Source organism: Jaculus jaculus, chromosome 1 (assembly GCF_020740685.1).
Source record: "Jaculus jaculus isolate mJacJac1 chromosome 1, mJacJac1.mat.Y.cur, whole genome shotgun sequence".
NCBI lineage: Eukaryota > Metazoa > Chordata > Mammalia > Rodentia > Dipodidae > Jaculus > Jaculus jaculus.
Window position 1 is genome coordinate 306812007 of NC_059102.1, and position 15063 is coordinate 306827069.

General features: G+C 36.0%; 1 protein-coding gene across 5 annotated transcripts in view; it reads right to left on the reverse strand.

Annotated features, from left to right (window-relative positions):
- C1H1orf112 (chromosome 1 C1orf112 homolog) overlaps positions 1-15063 on the reverse strand; it is a 43244-nt gene that overhangs the window by 13746 nt on the left and 14435 nt on the right. For all 5 annotated transcript variants that reach the window (XM_045142225.1, XM_004658893.2, XM_045142224.1 and 2 more), the window contains 9 exons: positions 11958-12038; positions 11460-11524; positions 7392-7537; positions 7004-7133; positions 5661-5847; positions 4709-4791; positions 4121-4172; positions 2066-2155; positions 1038-1223 (listed from right to left, as the gene is read on the reverse strand). In XM_045142225.1, coding sequence (XP_044998160.1) covers positions 1038-1223; positions 2066-2155; positions 4121-4172; positions 4709-4791; positions 5661-5847; positions 7004-7133; positions 7392-7537; positions 11460-11524; positions 11958-12038 — 1020 coding nt within the window. The remainder of the gene's footprint in view (positions 1-1037; positions 1224-2065; positions 2156-4120; positions 4173-4708; positions 4792-5660; positions 5848-7003; positions 7134-7391; positions 7538-11459; positions 11525-11957; positions 12039-15063) is intronic.

Genomic DNA, 15063 nt, shown 5'->3' on the forward strand with positions numbered 1-15063 from the left:
AAAAACTTCTTTTGATGAGGCTGGGGAAGGTACTAGGTTTGATTCCCTAGTACCCATGTAAAGCCAGATGCACAAAATGATGCATGTACCTGGACTTCATTTGTAGTGACAAGAGGCCCTAGTTGTGGCCATATTCATTCTTATACTCTCTCTGCTCATAAATAAAATAAACAACAACAAAATGACAAACCTTCTTCTCATATATGTAAATGTTTTAAACTTCCTTAATTAAGGTTAACTGCCATTTTATAATAGCATTTGAACACTTATACAGTATGAAAAAAACACATGGAGAAAAGCATGGACTAATTAAAAACTGTAAATAAACCTTCACAATACCCTTAGATATCTTATCCCTATCCCTGCTTAGATTTGGTTTTTGTCTGTTTATGGCTAGCAGATAATTAATTGTGTCATGTACTACTTCAGTAGAATGTAAGTTCAGCAGAATGGCATGTTTACTTTTCTTTCCTGTAATACTCCCCAATGCCTAAAACAGAACTTATTGCATAAGAGCACTCAATATATATGTACTGAATTAATGAATAAGAAAATAATCACTGAATTTGAAAAATTGAACTACATGTACTATATAAAAAGTCAGCTTGTAAAAAAAACCCACATCTTATGAGGAAACATTCTACATAGCAAGCGACATACATATAGGCTTTTCAAAGTAGGTTTGCCTCAAAGAGGCAAGAGGTAATATTTTGTCAAAAGAATCATACTCAGCTACACAGTATTAAGAGACAATGTCTTTAAAGAAATTCTATTTGGTTTATCCAGACATTTGTCAACAAAAATGTTACAAATGTGTTTAATGTTTTCCCAATGTGTTTTCCACAATGAAGTAAATTGTTCCACACCCAATACAATTGTACAATCAATATGGCAAGTTTTTCTGAGCACTCTTATAATGTTTCAATATGACAATTCTAGACAGAGAACAGAGACTGTATCCATCTTATTATCAGCCTGGTACCTGAAATTCTCAATAAACAAGAGATGAATAAATCCAATCAGAAGAAATGTCTTACCAGAGATTCTAGTTCTCTCAAAGTATAACTGCTGCTCAGCCACTTTCTGCACTGGGCAGTGCTTACTCTGGTCACTTCATGTGCAACTTGTTTTCTAAGTTTAGCAGACAATGCCTGGAAGGAAATATACTGCCACAGAGCCAAATTTTCTGCTTCTTTTGGAGAAAATTTCTGGATAAATTCCATCTGAAATATGTTGAGAATTAAACAAGTAGCCTCCAATAACTAGATGCACAATAACTATTAATTTCAACATTTAATATAAAAAATTGGACCTAAGGGATAGAGAGATGGCTTAGTGGTTTAAGGCATTTGCCCACTAAGCCAAAGGACCCAGCTTTAATTCCCCAGGACCCACATTAAGCCAGCTGCGCAAGCTGGCACATACATTTGGAATTTGTTTGCAGTGACTGGAGGCCCTGGCGCACCCATTCTTTCTCTCTCCCCTTCTTTCTCTAAAATATATAAAATTAAAAAAAATTTTTTTTTTTTTTTTTAATGGAGCCAGGCATAGTGGCACTCAGAAGGTAGAGAGACAGAAGGATCTACCTAAATTTGAGGTAGTCTAGTCTACAAGAGTGAGTTTCAGAACAGCTAGGGCTATATAGTGAAATCCTGTTTCAAAAGAAAAATTTAACATTGTATGTTTTAAATGCATGGTACTATCAGTAAGTACCAAATATAACTTAAAGAACATGATTTATTGCTAGTGTATTTGATTCCTAATGCCCCAACAACATAATAAATTAGTCATCATTCAAAGCATAATAAGTTAACAGGAGCAGAGGATACAAAGTACTTCATTGCCTGCAAATATCTCAATGTATGAAAACCAAGGGAAATGACAGAATCAGATTATCTGAAACCTCAGAGATATCAAAATCTAGCCCTGGCTGACTAGAACAATCAATATATTAATTTATGCTCGAGTCATACCAACATCTAAATTTAGAATAAATAAGGCACAGGAACCTCAATCCAGTCTTCGACAAGAGACTTGAGGAAAGTGACAAAGACAATATCCTTACCTGATGAGATGGGGCCATGAAGAAGAAAAGCCTCTTCAACAGTATTGACAGGTTGGTGAGCTGAAAACATTCTCCAGGGCAAGATTTTATCTGGGAGAACAGAGACAAAGAAAAGAGTGACTGATTCATAATCACATTTTACAAGACACAAATATATGTCAAAATATTAATAATGGCTCTTCCTGGGGGATAAGATTATAGCTAATTTTGCTTTTAATTTGGGGCTATTCTTTAATTTCTTTTTCATTGAACCTAGATTGCTTTCATAATGACAAATTCTGATGTTACATTTTAAAAAACTGGTTTCAAATTCTAATTACCACTTTGATGATGTAACATGGTATGTTAATCTCTACCCAATTTATACAATTTATGGATTTCTTAATGATCTCAGCAGTTTTGCACAGCTGGCAGTTGATGTAGCTCTGTAAGATGGATACTTCATTAAAAGACTATAAACTCAACTTTACCAGTTCCTGACATAATCACTAAGAGAGATGAGTGCTTTTCTTTAAAAAAAAAAAAAAATACCGGGAGCACAGGCACTTAATCCTAGGACTCAGGAGGTTGAGACAGGGGGACTGTGAGTTTTAAGCTAACTCATGTAGGTATTCAGACCATGTCTCAAAAAAATAAATACATGAAGACTGGAAATATAAAACATGCAACAAATCTATCTTCTGTGAAGAATGTGTTAGTGATTTTGGACAGTAAGCCATGGTCCAGGCTATTAACTATAGAAATATGAATGTCAGCTGTTCAGGTTACTATGCTATTTACTGGTTTAGTATACAATCATTAAAAGAAATATGTGATGACTATTAAATGATAGGGACAAAAAAGTATAACATGTAGGTTAAAATTTTATATACAACACATTTCAGAATTTAAAAGCAAAAAACAGTCAACATTAAGAAGATTCAAAGAGCCAGACATGGTAGTGCATGCCTTTAATCCCAGTACTGAATATGAAGAGGTAGTAGGATTGCTATGAGTTTGAGGACAGCCTGGGACTACACAGTGAGTTCCAGGTCAACCAGGGCTAGAGTGAGACCCTACCTCAAAAAATAAACTAAATAAGAAATCATTGAGTTATATTCTCTTTGTACTCAATAATAAAACATGATGACTTCTTTTCCTAAAAGCATCAAACTTATTCCCTCTCCCATCATCCTGACTAAAAGAAATAACAAAATCAAAAGCGAGTTGGAGTCATTAGAAAGAGACAAGCTCTTGACTATCAACTTTACAACTCTATTTTGATTTTTGTATCTGTTCTCAATTATCCTAGTCTTTCCTAGAACCATCAGTGAAACTCTATAAACTTTTAAAAATATGAAATAAATTCCCCAGTTTTATACTATCAGTTTTTTAGTACGATAATTTTCTTACTTTTCCTGATTTAGTGTAAATCAAAGAAATTCTAAAACCTTAGAAGCTGGAGAGATGGCTTAGTGGTTAAGGCACTTGCCTGCTAAGCCTAGGGACCCAGGTTCAATTCCTGAGTACCCACATAAGCCAGATGCACAAGGTGACGCAAGCATCTAGAGTTTGTTTGCAGTGGCTAGAGGCCCTAGTGCACCCAGATACCTCTTACTCTCTCTTTCCATCTTGCTCTCTCTCTCTCAGATAAATAAAATATCAAACAACAACAGCAGCAGTAGCAACAACAAACCACTTCTATCCCCATGGAACTAAAGAGATCTCAGTAGTTAAGGCACTCGCCTGTAAAGCTTAACAACCAAGGTTCGAATCTCCAATCCCCACATAAAACCAGATGCACAAAGTGGCGCATGAGTCTGGAATTTGTTTGCAGTAGCTAGAGGCCCTGGCACACCCATATTCTCTTGTTTTATTGTGGTAGGGTCTTGCTCTAGCCCAGACTAACCTGGAATTTACTATGTAGTCTCAGGGTGGCCTTGAACTCATGGCAATTCTTCTTCCTTTGCCTCCTCAGTGCTGGGATTAAAGGCATGTATAATTTTTTTTTCATATAGTTCCCAAAGAAAATAATATATGGAAGGTGTGTGCTTTAGGCCTTATAGCTATACTTACCAGATGAGCCACCAAGGTGACATGATGTGCACAGAGCTCAGCAGTCCCATATCTAAGACACAAAGAAAACAACTGGGTTCCTAGCCTACAGATATTCAGAAAAGCACAGAGATAATTTCTCTAACCCTATAAATGTCCTAGTGAGGACATGTTAACTGGCATTACTGGTTGAGTATCCATTATCTAAAAGATTTTATACCAGAATTGTTTCAGATTTTAGGTTTTTCAGATTTCAGAATATTTGCATATAATTATTTTACAAAATATTTTAATAATCTTGTACATTAAACTTTCACAAGTGGCATCATGTCAGTGCTCGAATTTCGAAACATTTTGGATTTCAAATTATGTGTGCTCAAATTATGTCCATAACCAAAGATCTATCTATTAAATACTCATCTACTGGATTGCACCAAAGGAAGGAAAGAAGGCACCTGTTTTCCAGTTTAGCACAGTGGCATAAAATCAAACTACTTTGAGATACTATTAACGAAGTGAAACAGTTATTTTTTCAACTTATAATTATAAAAATCATTTACTGTCAATCATTACTAAAACCCAATCAGAACAGCAAAATGGCATTTTTACCGAGCAAGGAAGCACCATACATCCATGGCTAACAAGGAGGTGATCATATTAGCACTAAGCACGGCACTCAACAGAGCAGCATCCTAGTGGAACAAGAAACGCAAACTTACTAATATGCAGAAGCTTGGGAAAAATTAACAACAGTATTACATTCCCATTCTAAAATAAGAAAGCACTAAAACCTACAACCTGGTATCTAAAAGAACCTGCAATGCCATTTCCTCAGCATCTGCTGAGCACCTACTACATGGGTAATCACTGTGCTAGGCCATGGGGAATCAAAGCAGATGTAGATTTAGGGATGCTAACTCAGTCATTATGAGCCACCACGACTCTATATTCTCTGAAAGCTTTAAAGCAACATAATTAGTTTTCTGCTTACTCTGATTCATATATATTTAATATGTATTGGATGTTATTCACTGTGTAATACCCTAAATAATACTGATCCCTAAGGAAATTCTAACAATTATGCTCTTTTCTGAACATTCTCAGACTAAGAGGACAGCTTATCTAGGACAACAACCAGAAATGTTTCTAGAATTTTCTCAATCTACTTTCTAATCTAATTCCATTAAAAAAAAAAAAAGTACAACTGTCTGCAAAAGGCCTAAAATCTTTAGGAGACATAGGATTACATAATATTATTCACTTTGTTAGTGAACTTAAGCTCTATCCTCTTCTCTGTCCTCACAGAATTTTCTAACCTTCCTATTCAAAATGTTTTCTCAAATATTTTAGCTAAATATTATGTCTAAGTACTACAGGAATAAAAGATTACCATTTCCTGGGATCCATCTGAACCAAAGTGTAAAATGTATAAGTTGAAGGGATAGTGTTTACAAAGAGTGTCACCAGCAATTATTCCCATGCTTTCTTCTACATATTAATCACAACATCAATGAAAAGAAAACAAAAATGTAAACTCTATTTATCAGAGAAGCACACTTACCAGCTCAGGGAACAGTGAGGGATGAAAGGAAGCAATAAATGCACACAGATGAACACAGACATGCTGATATAAGGTGACAGGCACCTCAGTTTGGCCTTTATTTTTTACTCCCTGTAAATGAACAGGAAGAGAGAGTTCACCAGAACACTGCTCAAAACTGTAGAAAATGGCATTGAGTAGGGATATCCTGCAGGAAAAGTGAGAACATTGAACCCAACATTAGTAACAGTTCATAATTAGCAGATACAGGAAAGTAATATAGAGGGCTATGTATCAAATCAAAATGTCTCAAGATAATAATCAGTAATACTTGATAATACATAGGGATACACACATACACACACACACACACACACACACACACACACACACACACACACATATAAAATATATACTCACTGTCAGAGAAATTCTTTAAAAAAAGTCTTTTCCTAAACAAACTTTTTTTTTTTAAGCTGGGGCAAGGTGGTACATGCCTATAATCCTAGCATTTAGAGGCAGGAGGATTAACTAAATAAGTTGCCATCATTTAAATAGTACTGATATACATATATAATTAAAAGTCATGGGAAGGGTCATCTTAAGACTGGAATAGTTGAAAAACTTTCATAAAGGTTTTCAGAAACAAAGTAAAAACTGTAAACTATGAAAGATAAAGACAAAGCTTATTCATATAAACAGCCTGACACCAAGGTATGTATGCTAGAAATTCATGACAGAATGAAGAATAAAGTAAATGTGAGAATTGGGGTGGCTTTAAAAGCAAAACTGGGGCAGTTGAACACTACATGTCACTGACTCAGCAGAAACCCAGTTTTGGAAGACTAACCTGAAGAATGGCTCCAGGAAGGGATGAAAACTAAAAGCATAGCAATAATCCAGGAAAAAACTACAGCCTAGACAATAGTGTTGGCAAGAGGGTGAGGACAAGTGAAATTTCCAGAGACAGCTTGTACCTATCTACTAGAGCTCACTTTTACTTATTACTACTTGTCCCAATTCCATTACATTCTACGTTTTCCATGCTAATCACTAGGTAATTAACAGTAAACAACAAATATTTCAGCATGTTATAGATTTACATATTTTGTCTCTATTCTAAAGTACCTTTTCTACATAGTAGCTACTCAGTAGAATATGACATTTATTTTGAGATGGAATCTCACTATCTTGCCCAGTCTGGTCTCAAAACTATCAGGCTTGTCATCCTGCATAGCTGGTATTATAGACACCTCATGTCTGACTTAAACAGAATTTTAAGACCATTTCAAACAACCTTGCCCTACACACACACAGAGTCATACCACACATATGTATATATAAATAGATATAAAATATATCACCTGGTTGTAGCTTGTGAGTCTTGGCTTTCTGTGCACCACAGGGTCTGTATATCCACAGGCTGAAAAGGTAGCTTATCCATAACCATCACCAGGAGTAGGCATTGTGGGAATTGTAGTTCACATGGCAGGTCTTATAGGTAATTAAGTTATACATTAAGTTATAGCAAATTGTTAAAAATGCATTCAACATATTTTTAGCACAAATTTGGTTATGTCATACAAAGAAACTAAAGGTATGATTTAAATAAGTAATGGGCTCACTACTAATACACAAAATTTTAAATAAACTTTTTTAAATTAAAGAATGATTACATAAGAGTAAATAACTGTATCTCTCACGTGTCATAATTAATAGATGATTTAACATTAAACCTGTTTTGAAGCTTACCAAGTTTGCTATCCAAAACTGCCTGCACAAAGGGCTGGAATGTGATCAGCTGACTGATGAGTGGATCCAGTATCACAAGGAAAGTAGTTATTTCCTCCTGTTGTGCTTTGGAAATCTTGGCAGCATATAGGCTTGGAGGAAACTTGCTGTCAACAGAGGACACCCTCATTCATTGATAATTATCCTCTGAATTTAGATCATAAAGTACTACAAGCTAATATTGCCAGAATAAAAAGCATAAACCTTGTGTTTTATAGAAAAAAATTCCAAGTACTGAATTGATACCACAGTAATGTGAAGACCCAGGAACTAAATAACATCACTATAATTCTATAAAATTATACAAAAAATATTTCTTGAAAATTTTTAGTATTACTTTGAAGCATTATAATTCTATTTGACAATGGTGTCCTTAAAAAGACTGTAAACAATAATATACAATCAACAAGTAAAAACTGGATCTTCTGATTAATTTTGGCTAAAATTATTTTAAGAGCTGGGGACATGGTCCTGTGGTTAATGGCACTTGCTTTCAAAGCCTGCTGGCTTGGGTTTGATTCTCTAGTACTCACATAAAGCCAAATGTGCCACCTTGTACACCTGGAGTTCATTTGCAGTGGCAAAAGACCCTGGCACACCCATTCTGTTGCACTACATGAAAATAAAAATACTAAAACATAAATGAATAATTTTAATGGTTCATGCCTATAATTCAAGCATTCATAAAACCTAGGGGGAAGGGCTTCCATGAATTCAATGCCAACCTGGGCTGCAGAGTGAGACCATCTCAAAAAGAGGAGCTGGAGAGATGGCTTAGCAGTTACGGCACTTGCCTATGAAGCCTAAGGACCCAGGTTCAATTTTCCAGTATCCATATAAGCCAGATGTACAAGGTGGCAAATGTGTCTAGAGTTCATTTGCAGTGGTTAGAGGCCCTGACATGCCCATTTTTCTCTCTCAAAATAAGACAAAAAATAAATAAGTAAAAGGATAAAAAGTAAAAATACATTACATTTAAGAACTAAGATTACCTGGGCATGGTGGTATATGGCTTTAATCCCAGCACTTGGTAGGCAGAGACAGGAGAATCACTATGAGTCTGCAGCCAGCCTGAGACTACACAGTGAATTTCAGGTCAGCCTGGGCTAGAGTGAGACCCTACCTCAAAAAAAAAACCAAAAATAAACAACAAAAAAGCTAAGTTTAGGCTGAAGAGGTAGCTTAACAGTTAAGTGCTTGCCTGTGAAGTCTAAGGACTCCAGTTCAAGGCTCATTTCCCCAGGACCCACATTATCAAGATGCACAAGGGGGCGCACATGTCTGGAGTTTGTTTGCAGTGGCTGGAAACCCTGGCATACCCATTCTCTCTCTTTCTCTCTCTTTGTAGCTCTCAAGTAAATAAGTAAAAATAAAAAAATAAAATAAAACTAAGCTTAGGTAAGTGGGATTTTTTAGCATGCATATATGTGTGGTTGGTATGACTGTGTGTGTCTGTGTAGGCCAACATTTGAAGGTGCCCTTATCCACCTATTTCTCTGATCCTACAGGTCAGTGATCCAACTAAAAATGGCTAACCAGCAAGTCTTAGAATGCTCCTGTCTCTACCTCTTCAGTAACACCACAACCAGCTTTTGCATGGGGGAGAGGCATTCAAACTTGGGTATTCATGCTGGTGTGCTGAGGACTTAATTCACTAAGCCATCTCCCCAGTCCAGTTTTAAGATAAGTAAAATGTTAAATTTAGTCAGGCATGGTGGTGATGCCTTTAATCCCAACACTCAGGAGGCAGAGGCAGCAAGATCACTGTGAGTCTGAGGCCACCCTGAGACTACATAGTGAATTCCAGGTCAGCATGAGCTAGAGTGAAACCCTACCTCGAAAAACCAAATAAAAAAGAAAAAGTTAAATTTAGAATGAACGCTAGTTCTCAGAAGGAAAAGCTCTATAAGAAATAAACTATACAAACAATATAGGGTGTTAAAAAGAATTTACAGAAATGACTCAGGAATTGGGGTTTAAACTGAACTAATTAAACTAAGACATATATAAAATGAGAGATGTACTCAATATTTTTGCCATGTTACTTTGTACTGACAGCAGTAGGTGGGTTACGACAGTTGAAGATTCTCTAACAAACCCTTGCAGTCTTTTGAGTGTGAAAGAAACAGCACTAGGTATGATAAAGGAGTTATGTGACTTTGTTCATTCCTTTGGCCTCCCTAAATACAGCACTCCTTCCTCTGTGACATTTATTCACTTATCATAAATATAAAACTATAAAGCTGGACGTGGTGGCACACACCTTTAATCCCAGCACTCAGGAAGCAGGGGTAGGAGGATTGCCATGAGTTCGAGGCCACCCTGAGACTACATAGTGAATTCCAGGTGAGCCTGGGCTAGAGTGAAACCCTTCCTCAAAACAAAACAAAACCAAAAAAAAAAAAACCAAAAAAACAAAAAACTATAAGACATACATAAAATATAGGTACGAAATTCCAGACTTGAGCCATAGCTACCAACTTTCTTTTGTTTTGTTTTTCGAGGTACAGTTTCACTCTAACTCAGGCTGACATGAAATTCACTATGTAGTCTCAGGGTGGCCTGGACTTCATGGTGATCTTCCTACCTCTGCCTTCCGAGTACTGTGATTAAGGGTGTGTGCTACCATGTCCAGCTAGTATTAACTTTTTAAAACATATGATGTGCTTTTAAATTAATTATTAAGCATTTTTAAATGCCCATGTATTTATCCCATGTGCTACTTGTGAAAGTGGATGATACTGTGCTACCAAACAATTTCCAAGTCTTAAATTGTGTGCTGTTCTGAGTAGTAAGATGAAGTTTCATGCCATCTTGTTCCACTCCACCAGGATGTGAATCATTCCTTTGTCCACCATGTCCATGTCATATATGCTAATTGCCCATTAGCCATTAGGTAACTAGCCTGGTTATCAGCTCAGTTGCTGATGACTGCAGTGCCTGTTTGCAAGGAACTCTTACCCAGCAGCCTAATGGCATATCCCAATGCGTCATTCACTTCACACCCTCTTTTCAACTAACTATGAATCACAAGGGTGAGAGTAGTACAGGAAGACTTTTTGAGAGAGGCAGCCTATATTCACATAACTATTACAATAGTATGTTACTGCAATGGTGTATTTAGAAACTGTTATAGTTATGCATATATGAGAAAAAACAAGGTTCAGTACCATCTGCCTTTTCAGATACTAACTGGAGGCCTTGGCACATAGTCACCATGCAAAAGGGACTACAGTACTATGCAGAAGTTAATTAAGTGCTGGGGAGAAAAAAATTACGAAAAGTGAACAAGAAGTTCTTTCAGGAAAGTCAATTTGAGGGGTGAGGCAGAGAAGTGACATGTCTATGCATGTAACTCACCTTGGCTACTATGTGGAGAAGAGAAAGCAAGGCAAGGCTGGAAACAGCAAGAACACTTTTGTGCCAAATCAAAACAAGAAAATAACAGTAAGTCACTTAGGACAGCAGCTATTCAGATGGTGAGGTTGGGTTCTGTGTACATGTGTGCATACATATACTGAATATATGTGTATATGTATATGTACTGTACATGCATATGTATGTATGAATGTAAGGCTATTTTATATTATCCCATGTACAACTGATATTTGGTTCAGTCCTTTTCTCACTGTGTACAATTTGTATAATTTCTAACTTGATTTTAAGTTTACTATTGGGTTCAATCTGCTGTTAAACCCCAGAAGCCAACTTTGTAATTTCAACTAAGTAAATTTCCAACTCTACCAAAATATGCAAATACAAAATGTAAACATATATTTTATTTTGCTATTGGTATTTTCACCACACTAAATATTTATTACTCACATGTAAGGAGCTGACAAATACAAAGGTAAGTACATGTGGACTTTATTCTTCAAACCCTTCCATCTTCCATTATTTTCAGCAAAAAGGTAAAAATTTACCAAATAGTAAGAAGCATTACAGTTTTAGTTTAAAATTATATATTTAAGCTTTACACAGAACAAATGGCACTGTGACATTTTAATAATCTCAAAACATTCTTGTTACCTGTGTATTTGAAGGTACAGCTGGTGTAATACACAGCAAGAATCAGAGAGGAAAGGATGAAATTCCTAAAATAAAACAATTCTACTTATTCTTTGTAAGCAACATGACTTTTCAGTTATAGATTCCTCTTCAAATGGCATGCAAAGTAAAACCTCAATACGAATGAGGAGGAGGAGGAAGCTGAGTAGCTAAAGCCTTTTACTGTTGCAGCTATACCAACCAGTAATCACTTCCTAAGCACCTCATGTGACCACACAAAGAATATAACAGGTTACTTCACATGCCTCTCAACAAACTTATTACACATTATCCTCAATTCACAAAGCAAAATACTAAAGCTCAGAGAGCAAAAACTTTAGTCGTCACACTGGACACAAGTCCCAGGTGTGATTTCCTCACCCAGTATTACCACATCATCTTTCAGGAATAAATGATAAAAACAGGATAATCATAGTTCAGCATATATTCCCATTTATGTATTATGAAAGTAGGCCTTACCTTAGTATAATGCAAAAGGGAGTTAGCAAAAAAACGACACAATTTTAGTGTTTTCTGAAATAATTTAGAGTCGGCATTATCCTGTTCCAAAAAAGGAAATAAAAAAAAACAAAATAAACATGAAATTAGGTAGACTTATAAAAGAGACAATATTTTCTACTTCTGTTTTTGGTTTATCAAAGTAGGGTCTGGCTTAGTCCAGGCTGACCTGGAATTCACTAAGTAATCTCAGAGTACCTTTGACTTAAAACAGTCCTCCCACTTCTGCCTCCCACGTGCTGGGATTAAAAGCATGCAGCACCAGCTTAACAATATTTTCTAACAAGATCTCTTAGTAAGCATAAATTATAAAACTTTCCAAGATGTAATTATTCTATGTATAATTTGTAGGAAAAATGCAAACACAAAATTAATAAAATACACTTAAAGAAGTGAAATTTTAATTCTACACTAGTGATACTAGAAAACAAAAATTACCCTTCGTGGTTGATTTGATTTGTGAAATTTAAATAAAATGGTTGCTGTTTGCTACACGGGGATCAAGTTAATAATCAAAAGAAAAAAAGATACTAATTGATTTAATAATTTAAAAAAAGCAAATACATGACAAGGTAGTTAGAGAACATCTAAAGACCGCCATAATACATAATGAGGATACCAAAGTACAATTTAATTACATCTTTTGGAAGAGGAAAAGACCAAAGGCTATTTGATTAGCAAAGTTTAAAAAGATGATAAATAGTATTCTTAAGTAGGAGAGGAAAGTTTATGAACACATACTTTCTTCAATCACAAATGGAAGAATAAAGTAATTTTCTTAAGAGCTCAGTATAAGAACAATGATATAGCTCAGGGTAGAGTCTTATCTAGCATGTTCACTGGGTTAGATCCTTAGCACCAATAAATAAATAAATAAATAAAAGTGAACATGTTAAAATTCCTTGACTAAATAGCAATTCGACTTTGGAACTATAGTCTATAAAAAGACTAGCACCAGTACGCAATTTAATGTGTTTAGATTATGAAAACTGAAATGACAAGAAACTGGTTAAATATATTTATGACCTAGACAAATATTTTAATTCCATACTGCTATCACAAATAGGGTAGATAGCTGTCATGAATACAAAAAGCCCAAGGATAAATTAAACTTTTAAATTATCACCATAAAGTTAATCCAAATAAATTATCTTTAATTTTAAACATTTTATATAAAAACCCTATTTTACCATTAATGTTAATTTTAGGTATGTTCTTTCCCACATATAGCAAAACCTTAATTAAACCTAATCAAAATGGAATTGAATGATCCAATAACAAATCCACTTAAAAAATTTATTTGAGGGCTGGAGAGATGGCTTAGTGGTTAAGCGCTTGCCTGTGAAGCCTAGGGACCCCAGTTTAAGGCTCAATTCCCCAGGATCCACATTAGCCAGATGCACAATGAGGCATTCGCATCTGGAGTTTGCAGCAGCTGGAGGCCCCTGGTGTACCCATTCTCTCTCTCTCTCTCTCTCTCTGCCTCTTTCTCTGTCACTCAAATAAATAAATAAAACAAAAAAATTTTTTTTTAATTATTTGAGAGTGAGTGAGTGAGAGTGAGTCAGGGCCTCTTGCCACTTCAGTGAACTCCAGATGCGTGCGGCATCTGGCTTTTTTATGTGGGTACTGGGCAACTGAACCTGGGCCAGCAAGCTTTCATTAAAAATATACTGATCAGGGCTGGAAAGATAGCTTAGCAGTTAAGTGCCTGCCTGCGGAGCTTAAGGACCCTGGTTCGAGGCTCGATTCCCCAGGACCCACATTAGCCAGATGAACAAGGGGGTGCATGTGTCTAGAGTTCATTTGCAGTGGCTGGAGGCCCTGGTGCACCCATTCTCCCTCTCTCTATCTGCCTCTTTCTCTGTCTGTCGCTCTCACATAAATAAATAAATAATTTAAAAATATATATATATACTGACCAAAGCCAGGCGTGGTGGCGCATGCCTTTAATCCCAGCACTTGGGAAGCAAAGGTAGGAAGATCACCATGAGTTTGAGGCCACCCTGAAACTACATAGTGAATTCCAGGTCAGCCTGGGCTAGAGTGAGACCTTACCTCAAAAAAACAAAACAAAACAAACAAGCAATATGTGTGTGTGTGTGTGTGTGTGTGTGTCTATGTGTATGTGTATGTGTATGTATATGTATATGTATATGTATCAAATCTAAACGTAGCAGATGATGAAATCAGGTGTAGACAATAGACCTCTTCTGAATCACACAATTTCTAATAGGTTCTATTCGAGGGTCAGGCATAGCTCAGGCTGACCTTGCCATCTTTCTGCTTCAGCTTCCTTAGTGAGATTGAAGGCGTAAGTCACCACACCTGGCTCAATTTCTTTATCTTTACAAAAAGGAACTTTGGTAGCTTTAAAGCTTTAAGATTCAATCCTGTATGAAACTAAATTCAAACCTAATAAGAAAGTATCAGTTAGGCTGAACCAACTCTCAACCAAAAAAAAAAAAAAAAGATATGTTAAAGAATTAAACTCCAATACTTCAAAACATGACTTTACTTGGAAATAGGGTCATTGCAGGCACAATTACATAAGACAAGGTAATACCAGATTACAGGAAACTCAAGCCAATATAGCTGGTACCCCAAGAAAGAAAAACACAAAGAAAGAATACTATGGAGGCAGAGAATGGAGTTATCGCTGAGAAGTACCAAGGATTTTCAGAAATATCAGAAGCTAAAGGGAAAGGTATAGAATACAGTGTCCCCAGATACAGCATGGTCTTTGCCACTTTTGGACTTATTGCTGCTAGAACTATTACAGAATAAAATGCTGTTGTTTTAAGCCACTCAGTTTGTGATCATTTTTTAGGGCAGCCTCAGAAAACACAGAGACTGATATATCCAAACACCATTCTTAGAAATTTTTACTGGTTCTATTTTGACATTTTAAAAAACAAGGCTCCATGGTACAAATACCAGTCCCCATGCCAACTGTATTAGTTATCTTCTTGTAAATTTAAAGGAGAAAGAGTTCATTTCAGCTTAGTGCCAGGTTACAGCTACAGCAGGGGATGGTGTCAGGAGCTGGTCAAACTCAGTCCCACAG